General features: G+C 39.2%; 1 protein-coding gene across 1 annotated transcript in view; it reads right to left on the minus strand.

The window, feature by feature from the left end:
- Positions 1–383: 383 nt before the first annotated feature.
- LOC106066193 (chitotriosidase-1-like) overlaps positions 384–26,650 on the minus strand; it is a 51,414-nt gene continuing 25,147 nt past the window's right edge. The window contains exons 6-10 of the mRNA XM_013225162.2: positions 25,035–25,143; positions 14,375–14,521; positions 11,981–12,133; positions 4,196–4,320; positions 384–675 (exon numbers count right to left, since the gene is read on the minus strand). Coding sequence (XP_013080616.2) covers positions 672–675; positions 4,196–4,320; positions 11,981–12,133; positions 14,375–14,521; positions 25,035–25,143 — 538 coding nt within the window. The 3' untranslated portion in view covers positions 384–671. The remainder of the gene's footprint in view (positions 676–4,195; positions 4,321–11,980; positions 12,134–14,374; positions 14,522–25,034; positions 25,144–26,650) is intronic.

The following is a 26,650-nucleotide window of genomic DNA, read 5'->3' on the forward strand; positions in this document are numbered from 1 at the left end:
TTTTTTTAGTCAAAATATATTTTTTTAAATCTCTTCGATGCCTTTTAAACGGAACCATTTTTTTTTTAAATTTTGAATAAAAAGCTCATATACTATTCTGTCTTCACTTGTATTAGATTTTAAAGTTGTCCTTTGAATCAGTATTCAGATTTTCAAGTAAATGTTTTACATGTTTCGAGTGTTTCTTCAGAGTTGAAGATACATTAGGGATTGGAGCTGGCAGGGTATGAACCCGGGACCATTGAGAAGTCCAAGGTACTGTCCAGCGCGTATACCTAACGATTAGTCAGCCATCAGAGTATTGGTTTTCTTTGGGAAATTAGATTATAATTGGAATTGAAATATAATTTATCTAAAATAGAAAACATAACACTAATAATTGATATTCTTCCAATATTTCTTTTATTATTTCTATATTAGAATGAAGAAAAAAATATTTCAATAATAAATCTTGGACGAGATAACTAGTTATGTATTAGAAATAAGTATTCAAAAGAAAATTGTTAAGTAGAAACAAAAAAGAATAATCCCAATAATGTTTAAATGTTACTTATTTATAAGATATAGAGAAAAAATATTGAAAGCCAATAATCTTTTTGTTTGACTCTCCTAAATATGTGATGTCCAGTTTCATCGGTTGAGTACATAAACTTGTATAACATCAACAGTCCTCATCTATACATACATATAAGGAAATAAGAAAACAAAACAAAACTTGTATTTATTGGTATTTTATCAATTACTTTGGATCAGTTATGTAATAATTAAATGTATAATCTAGACTAAACAATAAATCTGTGCGATTAGATTTAATTTTATCTTTTTTTTAGCGCAATTTCATTCTTTTAGCTTCTCACTATGATCCTATTACGTCAGACCAGATAGAGAAAGGGGAGGTAATGGAGACAGAAGGACAGATCTGACGGAATGTTATCAGCCCAGATAGAGAAAGGGGAGGTAATGGAGACAGAAGGACAGATCTGACGGAATGTTATCAGCCCAGATAGAGAAAGGGGAGGTAAGGGAGACAGAAGGACAGATCTGACGGAATGTTATCAGACCAGATAGAGAAAGGGGAGGTAATGGAGACAGAAGGACAGATCTGACGGAATGTTATCAGCCCAGATAGAGAAAGGGGAGGTAATGGAGACAGAAGGACAGATCTGACGGAATGTTATCAGCCCAGATAGAGAAAGGGGAGGTAATGGAGACAGAAGGACAGATCTGACGGAATGTTATCAGACCAGATAGAGAAAGGGGAGGTAATGGAGACAGAAGGACAGATCTGACGGAATGTTACCATGATCTCTTTTTAAATACATTTATAAAATAATAAATAAGTTGAACGACCAGAATATGAACTCCAGATCTCAGGCCTTTTCAAGCTGATACACTTTGCCTACTACTGTACCAACAAAGTGCTAATATGAATAGAAGGTTTTATAGTTAGCTATTGTTCATTTGAAACTTTAAAGGAGACCTATTTCTCTCAAAAAAAGTATACAGTTATTCCGTTCCTTTGATCACATCAGCTGCTTGGAGGGGTGAACTTTTTGTGGGCGACATCGTTCCAACCATAAACAATGTCCAGGCGAAAGTACAATTCCAAAATGAAATGATTGGTTCGAATCTAAATCAGATATCTGTCATAAGAGCAAAGAGAGATGCAAAACCTACTTATCGCAACCTGTTAAATCTGAAAGAACTAGAGACACTGTGCAGAGGACAGCACGGATCTATGCCAATGAACACTGGGTTGAGTTCAGCGAGAATATTCAGCTCGCAGTTCAAGCCAGTAACATAAGAGTGGAATCAAAAAGTCTCTCGGACCCTCCCAAAACAAAACATCACCTCTCAAATCAACCACTGGGGAAATGATCACAGACTAATGCACAGATGGGTTGAACACAACTCCAAACTCTACGCCACAACAAGCTCAGTCTCCGCCTGAGCCTTTAACGCTATCAACCTATTACCCACACGAATGAGAGAGACAAAGTACCCCCCCCCTAATAGAGATCAACAAAGTCATAGACAATAAGATTGCCAGATACACCCCTAGATGCGATGGTATCCCCCAGATCTTCTAAAACAGATCTAAACTACACTTAGGAAACCTCTACACGAATTGCTCTGCAAATGTTGGCAAGAATGTGCTGTGCCACAAGACTTGCGGGATTCTAAAATCATTATCCTGTTCAAGAACAAAGGTAACTGAAGAAACTGCAAAATTTACGAAGGAATTTAAATCCTACGTTTTGTAGGCAAAGTCTGTGCTTGAGTAATACTTTCCAGGTTAAAAAAACTCGCAGATCGGTCTATCAAGAATTACAGTGCGGCTTTCGTAATCGACACTTGACATGCTTTTCTTCATCCTTCAACTTCAGGAAAATGGCAGAGAATATATGATGTCTTTGTACATTGCGTTCATTGGCCTTTGATCAAGTCAGCAGAGATGGCCTCTTTAAAAATTTAACAGATTTGGCTGCTAAATGTAATTGTCTCCTGTCACCAAATGTTATGGTTATGTGCAGTTCAACGGTGCCTCCTCCAATGTTTCAGTATAAACAGCGAGTTAATCAAGGATATGTCCCGACCCCAACTAGGATACTGCTAATCCAAAACGCGTTTGACAAATCCACCTAAAGCATTTTTCTCCATTATAGATTTAACGGCAATTTTCTAAATATTGCCAGACCGAGGGTCAAAACTAAAATAAGAACTGCCCTCGTAAGAGATATGTTATTCGCGGACGATACAGCGGTAGTGTGGCACTCACAAAAAGAGCTTCAACCCCTAATGTCACGCTTCTCCGAGGCATGTAAAGAGTACGGCCTAAAATGAGCACAACGAAAACAAATGTTATGGAACCGCCTGCCACAGCACCACCCTCCATCCTCATAGACTTTATAAAGCTGGATGCCGTAAATGAATTCTGCTATCTTGGATCTACAATTCAAGATGACCTGTCTTTACAAGAGGAGATAAAAAAAAAAGTATATGGAACTCTGCCTGGACCTTCGCTAGACTCAGGCCAAGAGTTTTGGAAATTAGAATTAAAAAAACTGAAACCAAAATGGAGGTCTATAAGGCATTAGTTCTAGGTAAGCTACAGTAAGGCAGTGAAACATTTACGCAAAGCTCTAAACTCATTTCACTTGCACTGCCTTCGAAGGATCTAGAAAATGACATTGAAAGAAAGAGTGTGTAATACTAAGATCCTTGCGCGAACAGGTATTCCCAGCATTTTTACAGTCTTCAGACAAAACCGCGCTGGCTTGGACATGTTCGCCGGATGGAGGACAATTGCATCCCAAAAGTAATTCTCTAAGGGCAACTCGCGTCTGGCTCAAGAAAAACTGATTGCGCCCAACTCCGTTATGTGGATGTAATAAGTTTCGACCTCAAAGCAGTGAACCTCGACGCTGGCCATTGGGAAAACATAGCCGTAGATGGAGAAAGTCGGTGACCAAGTAACCTATGGACAGTGAAAAACATAGGCTTCAGCTCTAAAAGAAAAACGTGCCATAGGAAAAATAACCAGTTCCTCTACCACCAAAGCGATAGCCACCTTAAACTGTGACATTTGTGAACGGGAGTGTCTCTCCTAAAAAAGGCTCCTCAGTCATATGACAAAGGGTTGGAGATGAACCATAGTCGTACTTTGACATATATAAATATTAATAAATGTAGAAAGGAAATTTTGGGAAGATGGGAAATCTCAACTGGAAGCTGGTTGTGGCAATAATTTGAGTAAGCTTTAAAAGAAGTTGCAAGACTTTTTATGATCAGTACTAGCGATTATATATGTCTACCGCATAAACAGACGGAACACTTTAAGTGATTAGTGTTAAGAATTAGTTACGTTCAAAGAAATGCTATTAACTAATCCATAATTTATAAATTTAAAATAATAACATTCCATTATTTCAATTTTTTCATCTGATGAATTTTACACATTTCTTAAAAATATTAATTTTGTTTCTAAACCTAATTAAAAATAACCATCTACCGTTTAAAAAAAACACTACTTTACCAAACAGTTTAACGAATAAATTCCTATCATCGAAGTAAAAATTGATAGAGAATAAACAAATACTTTGAAAGGATTGAGTCAGGGTGAAGAGAAAGGGATACATGGAATGCCATTTGTTCAAAGCTTACTTTAAAATATAATTGCTAACTTAAAACTTACGTGCATTCTCGATTGAGTATACTTAAGATTGGATATCGACCATCTAAGCAATCGTTCGAATTATCATCACTATAAAATTCCCAAAGTACAAATCCACCAAGACCTTTTTGCTTAATATAATTTACCTAGAGATGCAGAGAAAAAGAAAGAAGTAGGCAATAAGTCCTGTTACATATGCGGTACTTGTAAAAAGTGTGTCATGTGTCCGAGTAAGTCATGTTACATATGCGGTACTTGTGAAAAGTGTGTCTTGTGTCCGAGTAAGTCCTGTTACATATGCGGTACTTGTGAAAAGCTTGACATGTGTCCGAGTAAGTCCTGTTACATATGCGGTACTTGTGAAAAGTGTATCTGTCCGAGTAAGTCCTGTTACATATGCGGTACTTGTGAAAAGTGTGTCATGTGTCCGAGTAAGTCCTGTTACATATGCGGTACTTGTGAAAAGCGTGACATGTGTCCGAGTAGGTCCTGTTACATATGCGGTACTTGTGAAAAGTGTATCTGTCCGAGTAAGTCCTGTTACATATGCGGTACTTGTGAAAAGTGTGTCATGTGTCCGAGTAAGTCCTGTTACATATGCGGTACTTGTGAAAAGTGCATCTGTCCGAGTAAGTCTTGTTACATATGCGGTACTTGTGAAAAGTGTGTCATGTGTCCGAGTAAGTCCTGTTACATATGCGGTACTTGTGAAAAGTGTGTCATGTGTCCGAGTAAGTCCTGTTACATATGCGGTACTTGTGAAAAGTGTGTCATGTGTCCGAGTAAGTCCTGTTACATATGCGGTACTTGTGAAAAGTGTGTCATGTGTCCGAGCGAATTATCTGGCACTAACCCTTAAATATATTACTTCAAAATAGAAAGTAAGTTCTTCGCATAGTTATGAGTCTAACCTCAACAAACACATTTTGTTTCCTTCTCTGATTTCTACAACTCGTTCTAAGTGCTAGAATAAAACAATAGACTCAAGTCAACGTGATTATCTCCCCGTGTTGGTCAGTCACTGATCGTCTGCTCTAATGAGCCTTTAACTTCCTTCTTCTTTGCCTTGTCACTACATTGCCAGGTCTCGTAATGCCATATTTCTGCTGTAATATTCTGTAGTTTGTATGTCTGTTGCGGCCACAAAGGCATATTCTTGATCATCTTGAGCATTTTAAAGCTTTTAACTGGATGTGTATAATCGTTGACATAGATTGAAAACTTCTTTCATGTGCAAGGGTTTTCTTTCTTTAAACAAATGCGGAATTCTTCCCAGCCAACAAAATTATCTTATCCACAATATTACATTTTTTTAAGGTTTGAAACGTTTGTTAGCTTAGAATCTTAGATAATACATTTACAAGCTTTTCACTATAGAACACTGAACTTAATAAGCGACGCCAACACTAGACGCTGGGTACATTAGACTCTTTAATAATACAATATCACTTAACACAGGTTGCACACAACACTATGATTTAAAATTTCTTACTAAGGGGAATAACAAACTTATACATATAAACACAATGTCAACATTGTCGCGTACTTTAGAAAAGTGTCTTATGCTTTGTCCCAACCGTTGTTTCTTTCCTCCACTCTCATTATTTGTACGGGCGAGAGTGCCTTGTAGTTTTGTTTTGAATTGTTTTTGCTATGTCACTAAGTCCGGTGACATGTATTGGTCATTCGTTGTCCTGAGACAGTTCACCTTCTGATTATTAGTCTGTACTAGTTTCTAGGACCTATATTATTCAATAGGATTTTTGGGCCCCTGTTTTAGGGTGAGTTACTTCTTTGTGATATCTTTATTGTATGTTATATGAGGTTGTCGCTGTTTCTAGTTTTGGAATAGAGGTTGAATTGTATGTTTAATTCGTTTATAGGGTGCCAGTGTTGGAGTTGTATGTACTGAGCTCGATTCTATGCCAGTGTTGGCGTCGATTGTCGTCTCAGAAATATATTGTACAGTCTTGAGTGCCATTGTCAGATTGGCGATCTTCGACGACGTTGAGTGTCAGAGCAGTTACACATAAGTTGGTATCAGTTGGGATCAGCTGAGGTCTAAATGTATTAATGTCGACGTTGGCAGTATTGTGACGTCAGTCGGTCAGCGTCTGGTTGACTACGAAATCACAGTGACAAGTGGTAGCAGTAGCAAGGTGCTTATGTGAATTATTGAATAATATCTATCTATTATATGTTATATATCATGGGCGTAGCCAGGATTTTTTTTCGGGGGGGGGGGCCCCCGGAAAAAAATAAATATATATATATATATATATATATATATATATATATATATATATATATATATATATATATATATGTGTGTGTGTGTGTTTGTGTGTGTGTGTGTGTACACACATAATTAATCTTTATTTCATTCTGACCCTTTCGGAAGATGTTTATTGTTTATTGTAGACTCCCCGCCCTTGCTAGCAAGGGGGTCGGGGGAGCTCTCAGCGCTCCCCAAGCGCGGGGCGAAGCCCCGCCGCCGAGCACTATTTCTGGTATTCAAAGCCAACAAAATGCATATTCTGAGGTATCTACAGTGCATTATCTTGCTATTAAAAAGTTTTATTTCAAAAACCTAATGTGCTATTCTTACTGACTTAGACCCTCTCGCACCGTTCGGAGCATTTTCCGGCAAGCTGTTTCCGCAACTCTTATTTTGCGCAATTCATTTTGTCGGAGAACATGTCCAGCAAAACCTCATTCGACGCTCTGTCACAACCTTACTAAGGATTCGACTCCCAGTTCGGCATATGCTTTCTTTGATTTAGACCCGATCTCTATAACTGACTACTAAAATCTGTCTTAGCCATCTTTGTTGAGCCACATTTAGTGTTTTTCAATTTCGTTAGAAGACTACTCACACTTTATTAATGGAGCCCAAGCCACTGGTAGAAATTTGTAACCTTTCTTGACTACGCTCTTGGAATTACATGCCTGTATTTCGCTTTAGATTTTATATCGAAAAGGAAAGTTTTTTCGTCAAATCATCTGTTGAAGGGTTTTAAACTAAAAAATTTCTGGAGTATTTTTTGTTTTTTTTTTAATTCAAAACCCCATTTAGCTACGATCATAGAATTTGGTGATTGTAGTTTGCTTTAAAATAATATTGAAGAGAGAGGTTTTCATCTCTAAACGCTCTGTAGGGGAATTTTAAACTCAAAACCATCTGGAGGGGTTTTAAACTTTAAAGAAAAAGCCATCTGGAGGAGGGGGATTTAAACTCAAAACCCCTTTGGCTAGGCTCATAGATTTTATAGTGTGTAATTTGCTTTTTTTTATATTGAAGAGGTACTTTTTACCTTGAAACCCCAACTGGAGGGGGGGGGGGTTAAACTCAAAACCCCTTTGGCTACACTCATAGAACTTTGAGTGTGTGATTTGCTTTTTTTTTATATTGCAGAGGGGGTTTATCGTAAATTTTGGAGGGGGTTTTAAAATAAAAATCTTTCTTAAATGTGCAGTTGGAATTTGGGGATTGTTGTTTGCATTCTTTTGTTTTGTTTTATAGAAGAGGGGGATTTAAATGCAAAAAACTCTGGTAGGGAAGTTAAAACTCAAAATCCCCTGTAGGGGGTTTTAAACTCAAAGCCCCTGGTAGGGAGTTTTAAACTCAAAACCCCCTGGTAGAATGATTTGTATCTCAAAACCCCCTGATAGGGTTTTTTTAAATCTCAAAACCCCCTGCTAGGGAGTTTTAAACTCAAAACCCCCTCGGACGTGTTGTGGTAAGTGATGATTTAGTATTAAAATCTCACCTAATATAAACAAAATGAAAGCAAAAATCAATCACTTAATTCCGGGGGGGATTTCATTTCGGGGGGGGGGGGGGGGTTTGAACCCCCCTCCCTTGCTACGCCCATGTTATATATATATATTATCTATTCATCATTTTATCACTCTCATTGTACATATACATATATCAGTATCTTACAATTAAAATTTTTTGTTGTTATTTAAACCATCCACCTAGTTGGTTCCTCTATGTACGACTCTGTGTGAATGATGTTCTTGTCAGCTTGAACCTCGGCACCTTAATTGTGTACAGCTAGTTAAAACAAAAGAGTAAAGTTCCCCTTTCAGACATTGTCGTCAATAGGGCAGATGATGTAAAGGTCATCTGTTTCTGTGGCCTACGATTAACGAGGGTGTCATGTGGCCAGCACAACGACCAACCGCCTTTACTTTTCCCTAACTAATGTCAGGTACCCATTAGAGCTGGGTGGACTCAGAGGCGGCCGAAGACCCCGAAATTTAAAATCCCAGTCTTTACCAGGATTCGAACCCCGGTCCCCGGTTCGGAAGCCAAGCGCTTTACCGCTCAGCCACCGCGCCTCCACAGCTATTTAACAACACAAATAATTCCTAAACCTGACAAACATTAATTGCAACTTTTTTTTTTCTTTCTTTAATCCTTCATTCTTTCAGTCATTAATTCTCTCTCTCTCTCTTTCTCTCTCTCTCTCTCTTTCATTTTTCCCTGAAGGCTAAACAAACTAAGTTTTTTTTTAATTAATAAAAAAACAAAAAAGTAAATGATAGTACCTTAGACATGACATAAATGAAACTGTCTACTAGATCTAAATAAAATTCAATCTTTTCAAACATTCCTCAAGGAGGAAGTGTTGAGTGATAATAAAGTGGACAACAAAATGTCCACTTTAAAAAAGATATCCAACACTGTCTAGAATGTACAAAGTTGCCTTAGGTTTAGTACGGCCAAATTTTAACTAATCAAAGTAATAAATTATATCTAGGCATGACGTAATAGCACTGGCGGATCCAGAACTTTTGAGTGGGGGGGCGATTTTTTTCCAAACCCTAACCCTAATGCCCAGTAAACCCTAACCCTATGCATAAACGTGCATATATATATATATATATATATATATATATATATATATATATATATATATATATATATATATATATAGCACTGGCGGATCCATGTCTCCAATCAGGAAGTTTTAAGATTGGCCAATATGAACAGCATGTATGCTCTCCTGACACAAAGAAGATTACGCTGGCTCGGACATGTCACCCGCATGCCAGATTAGAATCCCAATAGATATCTTGTATGCTGAGCTTGTGGAAGGAGTCAGACCCAAGGGCCGCCCAAGACTAGCATATAGAGATGTCTGCAAGCGAGACATGAGAGCCTCAGGCATCAGCGAAAGTATGTGGGAAAACATAGCCAAAGACCGGAGTGCATGGAGACAGACTGTGCGTGCTGGGACAACCCTTGCTGAGAACAAAAGAATTGAAGCGGCTTTAATCAAGAGGGATAAAAAGAAAGCTGCCCTGTCTGCTAGCCCTAAATCAGAGGCATACACATGTACGAATTGTGGCAAAGTCTGCCGTTCTAGAATTGGCTTGATTAGCCACACCAGATTCTGCCCCGTTTCAAGATTAAGCCAAAACCAGTGACTCATTTGGGCGCATCCATTGCCTTTCGAGACAAAAGGAGCCATAATAATCATATATATATATATATATGAGAATTTTAAAAAAGCAGCATTTCTCAACCCTTGGTGAAAAACAAAACAACTGGGGCATCGCTATAATGTTTTTAAGTGGGGTTCGGGGCGAAACCCCAATGACAAAAGCGTTTTCTTGCTTTTTTCACTGCAGAAAAGTATTCTCCTGACATTTACAGCTCATTATCCATCAGTGGATTTCGGGGCGAAGCCCCGCCGCCAAAAGAGTTTTCTTGCATACTTCACAGAAGAAAGGTATTCTCCTGACCTAAAACTCATTATTCATACTATTTAAAAAGTACCTTTTGAATAATGTTGTAATTATAATATTCTAATATGAATTTATAGGCCCTTAATACATTGCAAAAAATCCGATTTGTTCCTTGAAAAGATAAGATACCTCACATATTTAGATTTTGGCTTTGAGGATCTCCGCCGAAAAAAAAAATATTCGATAAATAATATTCAATAAAATCAAAGTATGTGAGTTATAGTCCCAAATTTATTTAACTAGAAAAATATCAGATTGAGTAAAGGTTAGAAAAAGGCGACTATGAAAAAATGATTTGGGTTTAGAACTCATCTCAATCGTGACTCTTATACTGAAAAATTTCGTTTGATTTCTAATTTTTTGACTGCAAAGTCTTTCTTAAAATAGTTATGATAAATTCATGTGAAATTACATAAACTCTGTCTGGAAATGGGAGGGGCGGTAGAGTGAAAACGATTAATCCTCGCTCCTTTAATAATTTCTGCTAAAGATTGCATTTGGCATTAAAGAATAGTGGTGTGGCGACTCGATGTAAGAATTTAATTTATAATATATATAAATTATATTAGTGACAGATGTTTTTGTTTTGTAATTTCCTAACTGTAATACAAAAAGAAAAAGTATTGGTTTGTCCGATGGGGGAAAGGCGATTGCATGAATCACCCCTCCCACCTAGTACAACCCTTTTTCATTTAAATTTTAATAATGATAAAATTTGAGATTAGAGTGTGGTACGACATAATATAAAATGAGTTCAGATATCAATATGTAGTTTATATTATATAGATATTCAACTAATTTTGTTCACAAACTATGATTCTCCACAAAAATAGGACCGCCCCCCCCCCACTCAGAGGGCTAGAGTGGGGAGTGCAGTACATGCAATTTCCCCCTCCCCCAACCTCACCGAAACGGCCAAGATACAAGAAGGCGAGCGACATATAAATCTATATATTAATTCAACTAATTTTGTTCACAAACTATGATTTCTCCATTAAAGTAGGACCGCCCCCCCTCAAAAGGCTTAGGTGGGAAGGGCAGTAGAGATAAATTGGCAAACAGGGAACGACATAATACAAAGATCGGTTAAAATATCATTAACAAGTTTTAATCACATAGATGTGTAATTGATTCTGTTAGCAAGCTGTGATTTTTACAAAGAAATTGGACCCCCCCCACTCGAAAGTTTAGGGGGGTGGGGGGGCGGGTTTGATACCATCGCCTCCTCCCGACCCCACCAAATCGGCCAACATACTAGAGAGGGGGGGGGCGAAATAATCTAAAAATAGGTTGAAATATAAATAATTAGTATATATTATTAACATAAGTAATGAATTCGAATACAAATTGTGTGATTCTATACTAAAATTCGTCCGCCCCCCCCCATTCGGGGGGGGGGGGGGTCGGCCGAGTGGGGGGGGCGATCGCCCCTACCGCCCCCCCCCCTGGATCCGCCAGTGCGTAATAGTGAAGGTGTCGAATAACTAGAACATAACATAAAATGATGACACGATGTTAGACCTGCACATGTAAATGAATAGATTTGAGCAGTAAATAGCAAATGGTAAGTGGAGCTCTCTGGACAGAAATATTCTAATTGTAGAACTTCTTCTGAGTCCATGTGTACATTTAGGAATAAAAATATCCAAATATGAATAGAATGAAAACTTACAAGATTACACAGAAAGTTTTTTGTGATATGACACAAACTTAGAGGCTGTCCCATCGGATGCCTCTCGGATCCGCCTATTCGCAAGGACTATTCAAGACGTGATTTTGGTTTGATTGTCAAAAGTCATAATGTTTCAAGATTCATTTAGCGTTGTTTAATTTTTTTTTTTATTTTTTTTTGTAAAATGTTTTACATTTTTCGGATGTTCCTTCAAAGTTAAAGATAATTTACTTCCTTGTCCAAGCCTCCCGCTGGATACGGGGGTTGGCAGCTAGCAGGGTATAAACCCGGGACCGTCGAGATTATCAGTCCAGGGCGCTAGTAGTAGTAGTAGTAGTAGTTGTAGTGGTAGTAGTAGGAGTAGTAGTAGTTACCTTCGCCTTTAAACTGACAGCATCTTCGTAGAAATTGTAGAAGCTTTCTTCCACACGTTGCCAATCATTTCTCCATATCTCGTAATAGACAAAAGGAGCTTGATCACTATATCGCTGTACTTTGGGAGAATACTTCTTAAGTCTGGAGCATAACTAAAAAAAAAAGACATACATTTTTATGTAAGTTTTGTAGCAAAATTTTTTATTTTTTTGAAAGTCCAACATGTGTACATGTCCAAGCCAGCTAAGGATTGTACTGTTAACAGGACCATATTCAATAGCAATGAGCGGGCTACTACCCCTGCGACTCAACTGGTGCTTCTATAGTAGAGATAAAACAAATATCTAAATTTTGAGTATAAACACATTTATGTTTTTTTTTCCACATTTTTGACGAAAAAAAAGGCTTAGGCTAGCAAACTGTCGTATTTAACAAGTGTCCACTAGCAGCGTGCTCTTAATATGTAATACAGCTTCGTCAGGACCAATGAGTCTTTCTGGTCTATGTAGACTAGTATAGCTCCATACCCTGCTCTAACGAGATACCTCATGACTAATTGCATGACGCGTAGGACGTAATCATCTTCTTTTTTTAAAGTAACGTCTGTAACATATAAGATTAGAAGATAAGATAGTTGATATCAAATGAGTAAGACTTTATGCTACGTAGTGCAATTTGTTTAAGATGGGCAGACGACTCTTGTGGCTCCGTCCTGTACTAATGAGAGGATGGCCTTGCCCTACATAGAGGACAATTACTATATCCCCTAAATAGTATCATAGTGGAGATTTAATCATTTAAAAAAAATAACGCTTAAGAAAGAGAGGATTTCTATAAAGCTTAATATCAACTCTGTCTGTCTGGTAAACATTTTGCACAATTATTTCTTGTACCTGACAAATAAGAAGCAATAAAAAAAATGAACAAATTAGTTTTGTTTTTACAAGTGGTTATTAATTATTTTGTTTGGTGTCAAACAAAAGAAACAGAAATGTACTTGATAGATATGGTGGTATGAGTTCAATTAGTCCCATGGAGGAGACATAAACCCTGATTTCGAATTTCAAATTTTTCAATTTTTCTTAGTTAACATTTCGCTAAACAGAAACAATTGAAACAAATAGTTCAACTCACACAGATTTGTAACTGTTGGTCTATATATATCAATAAATGTAATTGAATGACTGATACAAACTTAGTGATACAGTTGCACTTCATATTAGCTTTATTTTTTTTTTATATTTGTATGTTTTTCTTGTTATGCAATTATTTTCTCTCGACTAATTAACTAAAATTGATGTGAATAATTGTCAGTTGTTAATTTTGTAGAGTTCTTATTGATCAGTGTCTCCATCTCTCTTCTTAAATGTAAAGGAGCCACGTTCGTAAAATTTCTGGAACTTTGGTTGAGCTCGTCTTAGGGATCAATTGTAAAACTAACAGGAATTGGCTTTTTTTTTTAATAAACTTGTCTGAATATAGACCTTTAGGTCTCTGATTAATAGTCTTTATAAAAAAAAAATCCACAAAATGGGACTGCATTTATTTCTAAACATTATTTATTTTTCCAAGACAAAAAGAGCGATTTTTTTCAGATTCAATGTGACTTTCAACAGGAAAAAAATTTGACATGACGATATGATCATGAAAGGATAAGCATATGTTTTCGCTTTCCAGTCTAGGTATTATATATTGGTCTGTTATCTTGACTTTGAAGACTCTTGATCGAATAATAACTTACATTCGAAAATACCTGAACGAGATAGTTCTTTCAAGAACGTGATATTTTTTAAAATGTCGATGTTAGACCGAGATCTAAATCTCTAGCTAAATTTAAATATATTTCATTTCTTACAAGAAAAATTAAAAAGATCAAAAAGCGTTTTCCTAGAGTGACCAACAAGCTAGAATTTAGTTTTCAACTGTTAAAATTCTATAAAAAAAATTGTTAGAGCCGTTTTTTTTTAAAAAGTCTTTAATGAGTATGGCTTAACTCTTTCTCTCCTAACTGACGATACCAACGTTGATTCCACCATAATGTGGTAAATAATTACGGAGAGAAAGAGTTAAATGCGGAAATCCCTGAAGACATCATCTATTTAGGATTAAGATTATCTAGTTCTCTATCTAACTATAACATATTTTTTACTTTACTCTAAAACAGATATAAAGGCTAAACTAGGCTTTCTTCAAAGTAGCCAAAGAGCTAGTTTTCCTTTTCCAAAGGATGCACATCAATTGCCAAATTTCAAGAAAAGATGTTAGAGCCCAGGTACCAGGTTTGGAAATATTTTAAATGAATGTGCAACCTGTATAAAAGAATTGTAAAAGATATAATCAGTCAATGTCCGTATGTATTTTATTTTAATATATTTAAAAAAATGTATGCTTACGACCCAATATGGTAATAATCCGTAGAAATTATAAAATTGATATTTAAGAAAATGTGACTTTTGGAATGTCAGAGCATCTGCAGTTATAGCAATAAGCAGTTTTTCTTTGGCGCATCCTTTTGAAAGCGCATAATTGGTTACAAAGTTCTGAAATTATACAAGATAACAGAATGTTCATTTGGACGGTCAATAAATATTCGCCTAACATATCATACCACTCTCACTATCTAGGCTCTCTACAAACTGTTCCACACGACACCACCAACTCAAAGAACTTGACAACTCGGGGTTCAATAAATCACAACCAACTATACATTTGGCAAAACGTAACACTGGCTGTGAATCTATTTGACCGTTAACAACCGTACCCCATAAACAACGTAAAGATAGCGCTTTCTGCGCATAAGATAGAAAGCTGTACCGCTGTATAAAAATCAGTACTGGCCTCTCGCTTCGTCTCATAAGATAGAAAGCTGTACCGCTGTATAAAAATCAGTACTGGCCTCTCGCTTCGTCTCATAAGATAGAAAGCTGTACCGCTGTATAAAAATCAGTACTGGCCTCTCGCTTCGTCTCATAAGATAGAAAGCTGTACCGCTGTATAAAAATCAGTACTGGCCTCTCGCTTCGTCTCATAAGATAGAAAGCTGTACCGCTGTATAAAAATCAGTACTGGCCTCTCGCTTCGTCTCATAAGATAGCCATTCAAAGGTGGCTTTCATGACAAGATACTTGACAATAAGTATAGACTTGAGAAGAAACAGAAATTATACCTAAGCTTTCGTTAAGTTGCCTCTTGATATTTAACCAGAAAGACCAATGACGTTAAGTCTTTGTCCAGGCGTGTGGCTTTGGCCCTAAAGACATAAATCTATCTGCCATTGCATAAAAGAGAAACTCAACGTGAATGTGCACCCAGGCTTTAAAAAATAAATGTACGCTCGAAGCTTCGAAGTGGAAATGCCAATATCAAGAAATCCAGCAACAAAATCTGGTCTCAAGAGACACCTGACTCTTAAGTGAAGCCTTGAAAGTGGTCAGGAAAAGTTGATCTGGTCTCAAGAGACACCTGACTCTTGAGTGAAGCCTTGAAAGTGGTCAGGAAAAGTTGATCTGGTCTCAAGAGACACCTGACTCTTAAGTGAAGCCTTGAAAGTGGTCAGGAAAAGTTGATCTGGTCTCAAGAGACACCTGACTCTTAAGTGAAGCCTTGAAAGTGGTCAGGAAAGTTGATCTGGTCTCAAGAGACACCTGACTCTTGAGTGAAGCCTTGAAAGTGGTCAGGAAAAGTTGATCTGGTCTCAAGAGACACCTGACTCTTGAGTGAAGCCTTGAAAGTGGTCAGGAAAAGTTGATCTGGTCTCAAGAGACACCTGACTCTTGAGTGAAGCCTTGAAAGTGGTCAGGAAAAGTTGATCTGGTCTCAAGAGACACCTGACTCTTAAGTGAAGCCTTGAAAGTGGTCAGGAAAAGTTGATCTGGTCTCAAGAGACACCTGACTCTTGAGTGAAGCCTTGAAAGTGGTCAGGAAAAGTTGATGAAACCTTATGTTAGTATGTGATGGACATTTGCACATTAAATGTTAGCAACGAGGTTTGGAGTCAACAGACGATTGTCAAGATGCAGAGACCAGTAAGAGAAGCCCTGGGGGTGGTCAAGTCAATTCTAAAGAGTTTGATGCTAAAGAGAATAGGCTTATTTACGTCTACCTGTCCCTAAGCCATGCACTCTAGCCAAGCCTGAAAATGGTGACAATTTCACTTCGTGTGGACCTGCATTACATTCACAAATTCCCCCTTGGAGAAAGCCTGATAAAGCAATTGGCGAGACAAAACCATACCATCTACTTCCTTCTTATGTGCAAATGGGAGCCATCAGCATTTAATAGCAAGAAAGCGATCCAACGAGTTCCACCTCACAGCAACCTGGAAAAGATCACTGGAAGAGATGAAGGAAGCGACATCTGCATACTAGGTGGCAAATGGCTACATTGAGTGGAAAATACAAGCCAATTGGCGCTCTGACCGATAGACCTTGCCTTCACAGATGAATATCCACAGCCAATTATTTAAGGTAGATTTTTTCCGGGACAAACTTATAAAGGGTCAATGTTATAACTGTTGTAGCAATAAGGTGTATTTGTATGTGAGGTCAACTGATACACAAGTCAACGTGCTTCTAAGCAAACGGTTTTTTCAAAGGACAAAAGAGAAAACTGTTAAGAAAAAAGCACTGATTAATCACCCCTTATATGGTCATGCCATGTCTCTATCGTTCATAAGAAGACATTCGGGGACTGTAAGAGAGGCAGTTCAGTTCAGTGTCACAATCTGGTACTGTTATTTGACAGTGAAATCTTTTATGTACAGTGAGTCCTCGGGTGCAGAGTACGAGTCATGAATTAGACAGAGAAACTATTATGCTAATTATATCACTTGTAGTTAGTGTAGTGTGTAACCGATTGTGTAGTATTTTCTTATATTTATTTTTTTTATTAAAGTACTACATTATGTTGGAGCAGTTGTCCTTTTCCTTAGTTGGTTGTTCTGTTGGGAATAGTTTTCAGAAAGCCTATTTAGAGAGACTCTTATAAATATAATTTCTTAATTTTCTTAAGAACTTGTACTATAAAAAGTCACTTACCTTACACGGTGAAGTCACCGTATTTTCATTACTAATTTCTAAGAATATTATCTGAAGTCTACTTAATCCGTTCACTCTAATTTTATTCAAATATGTCTTGACTGGAAAAATGCTATTAATTTCAAGTTTTTCTTAACAGTTTCTCGAATTTTTTTTAGAAGAGAACTACCTAAACTTCATTGAAGCAAGGATACAGTTCCTGTACGTTTCTCAGTTAAAGATATGCTCTATCAGTACAGACAATTTAAATTTCTACTTAAATTTAATTGATGATTTTCTATAAAATGACTTCTTTCTACAACTAGTCTTACTCTATTGTTTTTAGCAGAGTGACGCGAAGCCATCACGGTAGCTGAAACACTAGTACGAAATTGGAGTAGTCGGTTACACCCCGACCAGAAACAAAATTTTGAATCCAAAGTCTTCCAAGAAATGTGCCAGATATTAGGAATCGCAAAGACTCGCACTACCCTGCTTCACCCCCAATCAGATAAGGAATCATTCACGCCAGCACTGGATATATCCTAGCAAAGATGTTGGTTGGCCATGAACTTAGATTACCATGTGATCTATTATTTGGTCTTCCGGGAGATACACCAGTCAGTGCCTTCGAGTATGTATTCAATCTTCAATAAAGAATGGAGAGTGTTCAAGATCTAGCCCGCAATAAGATCAAGATCAATAGCGACTCGATGATGACACGATATGACAAACGGGCCAATTCCTCTGGGTTTCAAGAGAGCGATCTGGTATGATTGTACAACCCTCGGAGGTGGATAAGACAGATCTCCAAAGCTACAAAGAGACTGGGAAGGTCCATAACGCGTCGTATAGAGGATTAACGACGTGGTTTATAGGATACAGAAAAGTCCACGGTCTAAGCAGAAGGTCGTCCATGTTGATCAACTCCATCAGTACTGTGGCGGTACAGGTTCTGTTCTGGACGAACAGGTTTGAGAAGGGGGAGTAGTGTTGTAACTCTGTCCCCGCGCTGATATACATGGTGCGCACTAGCACACTGTTCCACACGAGCGTTGAAAATAGAGGACAGGAAATAGAGATCTGATGGCTATTTCACTCGAGTGCTTTCTCCCAAGTCATTTGTGCTATGCTTCAGTGATGTTATTACACTTGAGTGCTTTCTCCCAAGTCATTTGTGCTATGCTTCAGTGATGTTATTACACTTGAGTGCTTTCTCCCAAGTCATTTGTGCTATGCTTTAGTGATGTTATTACACTTGAGTGCTTTCTCCCAAGTCATTTGTGCTATGCTTCAGTGATGTTATTACACTTGAGTGCTCGTCCCGAGACATGACGTTAAACTGCGCTCCTCTTTCCTTAGCACTTTTGGAGCTCAAAAGTGCCCTACTTCTTTTCTATCATTGTGTCTGCCTCCTCTTTTCCTAAGTCTGCCTTCATTGATCATCACTCTGTCTCCTTATCTCCAAATATCTCACTACGTCCTAGACCAGTCCGTTAGCCGTGGACTGCGACGGGTAAGGGGGGATAAAGAGATCCTGGTGTTTGAGTGGTGGCTATCTGAGGATAAACCACCACAACACAATACTTTGGCTCCAAGTTCCCCTAGACCTGAGGCCCAGATGGCCCGCTCTGGGTCAATCGGCTGGTCATGCCGAGCTACCAGCATAGGTCGTCGACCTATGCTGGAAGGCGGTGGCTGGAGGGTCAATCAGGGAGCTGCTGTATCGGACACATGTCCGATGTAGCAGCTGACTGAGTATAGCACCTGTGTAGCCCTGGCGGGCTCATTCTGGACATCCGAATGGCCCGTCCCCTTGTTGGACTCGATGGCGGGTGGGGAGCACAGGTGCCGAATTAACAAGAATATATATGGACAAAAAAACACACAACACTACTTGCCCCAGACCTATGTCTGGGCAAGAAACGTCAAATTGATGATAAAAAAGAGGAGATTCCAAAAAGCTGTGCCACCTGGCCATCATTTCTGGTGGTTAGGTGCACAGAGGAGGGGAAAAGCCTGACAAAGTTGAGCCCTTTTATTATCTATAAGGGACTCAAGTCAGTAGTGGGAGAGCCCAAGAGTGTGTCTAAGCTACACAAATCAATGGAACTCCTTGTAGAAGTAGACAGCAAGACACACTCTGATGGGCTTTTAAGATGCAGAAGACTCTGTGATCTCCAAGTGGAAGTCATGCCACACAAGAGTCTGAACACCAGCAGAGGTGTAATCAGCTCTAGGGACCTACTGGAATGTTCCGAGAAGGAAATAGTGGAGGGCATTGAAGGAGTCACCCATGCCCGGTGCATTACCAGGCGCAGGGAAGGTGAGGAGGTCAAAACCGCCACTATTATCCTCACATTCGGAACTAAAACACCGCCAGAGTATGTGAAGGCAGGATACCTACGAGTTCCAGTGAGGCCCTACATACCTAACCCCATGAGGTGCTTCAAGTGCCAGGGTTAAGGACACGGCGCGGCAGTCTGCAAGAGGAACACTGTGTGTGCCAGGTGTGCTGGAGAGGGTCATGAAGACAAGGGCTGCACAGCCCAGTTCAAATGCCCAAACTGTCAAGCTGGCCACTCAGCCTACTCCAAGGACTGCCCTGTGTGGAAACAGGAGGTTGCCGTGCAGGAGTAAAGGCAAGAAACGGATGTACCTTTAGCCAGGCGAAATCGGTTGTACTGGCCCTACCCAAGGGCCAATTCGGCTTGACAAAGAAATACGCCCAGGCAGACGGACACATTGACCCCACCACCTCCTCCTCCTCCTCCAACTCAGAAGAAAACACCGCCAAAGAACACACCTCTGAAGAAACAAGAAAGCCCTGTTGTCATGCTAAAGAACAGGTTCTCTGTGCTCGCTGATGAGAGCATAGAGACTGAGCAGCATGTCAAAACCAATACTCCGGGAGAACCCGGAGACATCATGTCTGACACAGGTTCTCCTCAGAGAACCCAGCCAGACACCCAAACCTCTACCGAGTTAGAGGTTGACCAACTCCCTAAGTCGAGAAATCAAAGCGGAGAGGATGCCCGAGGTGAGAGAGGAGGAATTAACCTCCGCTCTAACCAGAGGGATCTCCCCTCTCCAGAGAGAAAGACTTCCCCCAAAAGGGGGTTGTCCTCCTCACCATCCAAACCCAAGAATAAAAATAACAAGGTCACTGGAATAAAGGGAAACTCCTCCGGGGGCCTCCCAAGGCCAAATAGCTCCAAGTAGGTCATCTAGAATAAGCCATGGATTCCAGAATTGTACAGTGGAATTGTAGAGGCCTCAAGGCCAATAACGAGGAAATGCAGCTACTGATGGACTCTGAGACTCCTGTAGCTGTCTGCTTACAGGAAACATTTCTGAAAGATTGCATCAGCTTCCGAAGCTACCGTGCTTACAGCAAGAATGTTGAGGATGCAGAGAGAGCATCAGGTGGAATCTGTATCCTTGTGATGGATAGCATCCCCCATGAGAGGGTAGAACTACAGACTACACTACAGGCCGTAGCAGCTAGGATAATCCTTCACAAGGTTATCACTTGCTGCAGCCTGTATCTACCACCAGGCGCTCCATTAAACCGAACAGACATGGAGGACCTATTGAAACAACTCCCCCGGCCTTATTTAATCCTTGGGGATTTCAATGCCCATAACACCATGTGGGGATCCAACAATACCGACACAAGAGGTCGTATGCTGGAGGATATCTTCCTCCAACATGATTTATGCATACTTAATGATGCATCACCGACCTACTTGCACCCAGGAACTGGATCACTCACATGCATTGACCTCACCGCATGCGTCCCCGGACTTCTGGACGACTTTAAATGGTCAGTTAGCAATGATCTACGGGGAAGTGATCACTTCCCAATCATCATTACTAACAATCTCCCTTCATTAGGACGACCTCAGCGGTGGAAACTGAATAAGGCCGATTGGGAACAATTCCAAAAAAGATGCTCCGAGGATATCACAGAAAATATCCTCGATGAACAGAACCCAGCTGATACCTTTGCTAGCAAGCTACTAAGTATAGCCAGGAAAGTTGTACCCCTAACCTCTGCAAATCCAAAACGGCCTAGCAAACCATGGTTTGATACAGCTTGCAAAAGCGCTATTGGCGATAGGAAAAAACGACTGGCTGCATTTATAAAGAATCCTTCCCAGGAAAACCTAAAGCTATTCAGGATAGCTAGAGCAAAGGCTAGACAAACCATACGGTCAGCCAAAAGGAATTCCTGGAGAAGTTTTGTCGGCAGTCTGGATGCCAAAACTTCTGCTAGAGCGGTTTGGAAGGCAGTAAGGCGAATCAAAGGGAAATAATCAAATGCAATAGGGCATTTGAAAAACCAAGGACGAACTGTCACGTCCCCCAGAGAAATAGCTGACTGCCTTGCATCCTCAATAGCAGAAAAATCATCCACTGCACACTACACGCCAGAGTTCCAAAAAGTCAAAACCAGGGAGGAAAGACACCCCATTGATTTCAGGCAGAGAACAATGAAGACTACAACAAACCGTTCTCGCTTGAGGAACTGAGTGAATCGCTGGACAAGTCACATGACACAGCGCCTGGAGAAGACGAAATCCATTACCAGTTCCTCAAGCACCTTCCCGAACCCTCATTGGCAGTCCTGCTAGGGGTCTATAACTGTGTGTGGCAAACAGGCGCTTTCCCAAACAGCTGGAGGAAAGCCACAGTTATACCGATACCTAAACCGGGAAGAGACGGCTCTGACCCAGCTAACTATCGACCAATAGCACTAACAAGCTGCATCTGCAAAACCATGGAAAGAATGATTAACAGTAGGCTGGTCTGGTACCTGGAAAGGAATAAAGTGATCTCAAACTACCAGTGCGGATTCCGGCAGGGGCGGACAACAACTGACTACCTGGTAAGGCTGGAAGCTTATATTAGAAATGCATTACTCAGAAGAGAACATCTAGTAGCTGTATTCTTCGATATAGAAAAGGCCTATGACACAACCTGGAAACATGGCATTCTACGTGACCTGGCGCTTATGGGGCTTAAGGGACACCTCCCCCGTTTTGTGGAGGAATTCCTGAAAGATCGAAAATTTCAGGTTCGAGTGGGCAACTCCGCTTCTGACACTCATGACCAGGAAATGGGTGTACCCCAGGGCAGCATTCTGTCAGTCACCCTGTTCAACATTAAAATAAATAGCATCATAAATGCGCTGTCCCCTGGCGTAGAGTGCTCTTTGTATGTTGATGACTTTGACATTCTCACTTATGGGAAAAACATGAACACCTTAGAAAGAAAATTACAGTTATGTTTAAACAAAATTCAGGGTTGGACAAACTATAATGGTTTCAAATTCTCAGACTCCAAAACAGTTAGTATGCATTTTTGTAATCTAAGGGGACTCCACCCAGACCCTGAACTATTTATACACAAAAAGAAGATCCCTGTCGTGAAAACTACAAAATTTTTAGGCCTCACCTTAGATTCCAAATTTAATTTTTTCCCCCACATTAAGGAACTTAAGAAGAAATGCCAAAAGTCATTAAACATACTAAGAGTACTCAGCCATACGGACTGGGGAGCTGACAGAGATACCTTGCTGCTGCTCTATCGGAGTCTATTTCGATCCAAGCTAGACTACGGATCCATAATATATGGAGCAGCAAGGAAGTCGTACCTAAAAATACTGGAACCAATACAAAATGCTGCCCTGCGTCTCTGTCTCGGCGCGTTTCGTACATCACCTATCCCAAGTCTCCATGTGGAGGCTGGAGAACTCCCCATGGATATAAGAATGAAAAAGCTTGCAATGCAGTATATAGTCAAGCTAAAATCCAACCCCACAAACCCTGCTTTTGACTCCATATTTAACCCCACAGAGGTAGAATTATACAATCGAAGGCCTAACGTCATACAGCCGTTGGGCCTTCGAATGAGAGAACCCATCCAAAATTTAACCCCACCCATTGACCAAATCTCTAAAATAGAAACCCCTCAGAACCCCCCTTGGCTAATGAATAAACCCAAATTAAATTTATCCCTCCTCAATTTCAAAAAAGAAAATACAGACCCAAGCATACTACAAGTCCACTTTAGGAAACTGCAGGAGAGCTACGGAGATTGTGGCACCATCTACACAGACGGATCCAAAATGGAGGGAAAGGTCGCGTGTGCCTGCTCCTTTCGGAACAAAACAATCTCCCGTAGACTCCCCGATGGCTGCTCCATCTTTACGGCCGAATTGCACGCAATATTGCTTGCACTTATGGCCGTAAAAGCATCAGAAAGGAGGAAATTTATAATCTGCTCCGACTCCAAATCTGCATTGCAAGCTTTGGGGCGGATGAAGACTGACATCCCATTGGTACATAAGAGCCTGAAGCTGTTGGACCAAATAACAGCCGACCGTAGGGATGTCACCTTCATCTGGGTCCCCTCCCATGTTGGCATTGAGGGGAACGAAGCCGCAGACAGAGAAGCAAAGAGAGCCCTAAATCATGCGGTGTCAGGAACCCAAATTCCCTACTCGGACCTGAGACAAAGTATTGCCTTTGCCACCTATCGAGAGTGGCAGAACCGATGGGAGGCTGAGACTCACAGTAAACTCAGGCAGATTGTGGCGGATGTCAGGTGGCGGCCCACATCTAAGGGTCTGACAAGGCGTGGTAGCACGACCATGTCCAGACTTAGGATTGGCCACACCTACATCACGCACTCTTTTGTACTGAAGAGAGAGGAGCCCCCACTTTGTGAGTACTATGACTCTCGCCTCACCGTGGAACATATCCTCGTTGATTGCCCCAGATACCAGGATGTCAGGGCGAAATATTTTAGAGTCACTAATTTAAATACACTATTTGATAATGTCGACCCTGGGAAGGCACTGGGCTTTATCCGGGAAGTGGGGCTATCTACGAAGATCTGATTTATGAATTTGTGAACATGCACTATTTACATTAGATTTTTACCAAATATTTAAATTTTTACTACCTTTACTATTTTAACTGTGAATAGACCTTGATTTTAATGATATGACTGTATAGAATCTGGCCCATATTGTTTAGAGAGAGAGGGATCCTTAGGGGACTGCAGGCACGATATGGCCTAAATTTGGCCGATGTGCCTCAAATCAAAAATCAAATCAAATCAACACTTGAGTGCTTTCTCCCAAGTCATTTGTGCTATGCTTCAGTGATGTTATTACACTTGAGTGCTTTCTCCCAAGTCATTTGTGCTATGCTTCAGTGATGTTATTACACTTGAGTGCTTTCTCCCAAGTCATTTGTGCTATGCTTCAGTGATGTTATTACACTTGAGTGCTTTCTCCCAAGTCATTTGTGCTATGCTTCAGTGATGTTATTACACTTGAGTGCTTTCTTTCAAGTCATTTGTGCTATGCTTCAGTGATGTTATTACACCTGAGTGCTTTCTCCCAAGTCATTTGTGCTATGCTTCAGTGATGTTATTACACTTGAGTGCTTTCTCCCAAGTCATTTGTGCTATGCTTCAGTGATGTTATTACACTTGAGTGCTTTCTCCCAAGTCATTTGTGCTATGCTTCAGTGATGTTATTACACTTGAGTGCTTTCTCCCAAGTCATTTGTGCTATGCTTTGGTGATGTACAGTCTACGGAGTTTGTGCTTACTAATAATTGTTTGTTTCATCGAGAGAGAGAGAGAGAGAGAGAGAGAGAGAGAGAGAGAGAGAGAGAGAGAGAAAGAATAATAGCCAATATCGATATCTCTAAATGCGTTTTTTTTTAATGCTTAGATTCTTAGGTTAGTTTTTCCTAATATATTCTTAGCAGTTTTTATTTGAATGCATGCTAAAATGTAAATCTTTATTTTAAAGACAATTTAATACAGCGATAGGTAAAGGTGAAGATTTTAAGAAAATGGCAAGCCAGATAGTTTACAATCTTACACTTTAAAAAGATGGGGTTACTTTTGTTTTTGGGGGTTGGGTCCAATTTTGACTAATAGATATATATTGAATACTTTAGTAACATAGCCAATTATGTTATTGATATTGTATTTGCTTGTTCACTGAACTCACAACAGAATATTTCTGGTTTGGCGCTTCGTTATACAATCTACTATGGTGTGTAGGAGTCAGATTACTTTGGTATAAATAATGTGTCTCCAAAATCACCATGTCCACTTCTCTGAAATAAATTGAAAAGTTAGCTAAAAGTTAAACATTGAATTAAAATAAATTGACAAGTTAGTTAGGAGTTTAACATGTTTTTTTTTTACAATTTACGCTATAACAGACCGCAATATAGAGGACGTTAATGTAGACTTTTTATTAAAGTGTATTTTAAATCATTCATTCTGTTTCTTCCAGAGTTATGAGTATTAAAGGAAACAATTAATATTACTCCAAAAGACATGACAATAGATTGAGACATTTTTGCAAAACTTCTTAATAGCATTCCTATAATATACTTTTTTTTTTACCTTTTTTTTTTCAACTTTTTGTTTTAGACTCTAATACTCGTTGATGAAAGAAAGTTGATCAGCAGTTTGTAACAGATACTAGAAACTAAAATGTGTAACTTGTTTGTCGATGTATATTAAATACATGCATTTTTTTAACTGAGATTTAAGCTCTTTAAGGTTAAGTGAAGTCTGGGTTGTAAAGTAGGTAGATGTGTGTGTTCATGTATTCTAGTCCATCAACTGGTCATCAGTGGCTAAGTACATATCGTAAGTATTTACTGTAAGAAAAAAGGTTACGCAACACTCCCAGATTATTAAGAATGTCGTTATAAAATCAAGGGTTAAAGTGGGCAAGTGGCCGAGTGGCTAACTGATTGGCTTCCGAAGAAGTGGCTAAGGGACATCTTTGCCAACTTTGTTAACCAGCCGAGGACCTGTTCTTCTGAAGAAGAACATTAGATCATCTAAATACGATCACATAACAGGATAAGTTGATTTAGTAAAACGCTGTTATTATATTACTAGTCTCATTACGAATGTTAGCCCCGAGGGAGGAAAAATAGTTAAAGAGAGAGAGCGAATGAAAGAAGAACAGAGCTTGACACTGACTGCCCTGTACAGGAATGAACATACTAATTCTACTATGGATAAAGAGACCACCAGAATCACAAAAGACTAATTCAGACCATCGGAAGCTACAGCAGATGAAACTACAGAATCTTAAAGTAAAGAGAACTAGACCCAATTATAAAGAGTAAAAGTTCATCAGCTTACTAGTTGACATTCAATTTTTCAATACAAGTCTCTAAAATGGCAATTTAAGAGGCCCCCAAAAGGGGAAAAGACGCTATTAGATTTGTGTGGCCTTTCTGTCCGTCTGTCCGTCCGTCTGTCCCGTTTAGATCTGACGTCACAATATTTCAAGCCATTCAAAGTTCAGATGCACCACCATTTTTTTTTCTTTTCTGAAAGCGAAAAAGTTTATTTTTTAAATCACATACGCAAGCTGTTTTTTTTTTTTCATAAAAATAAACCACTTTTATTCACTATTAATAGTAACAAACACTTGAGGAAATTTATTAGAAAAGACGACTATTTACTATATTATTTACACATTTATGCAAACGGTTGCGGATTTTTTGTCAATTTTTTTTTTAAACTTGTATTGTAAAGTTATGTTAATTCTGTTACCTTGTTACTTGACTTTAATAAAGTAAAAAAGTTCTTCTT

This window comes from Biomphalaria glabrata, chromosome 3, assembly GCF_947242115.1.
Source record: "Biomphalaria glabrata chromosome 3, xgBioGlab47.1, whole genome shotgun sequence".
In the NCBI taxonomy this organism is placed as follows: domain Eukaryota; kingdom Metazoa; phylum Mollusca; class Gastropoda; family Planorbidae; genus Biomphalaria; species Biomphalaria glabrata.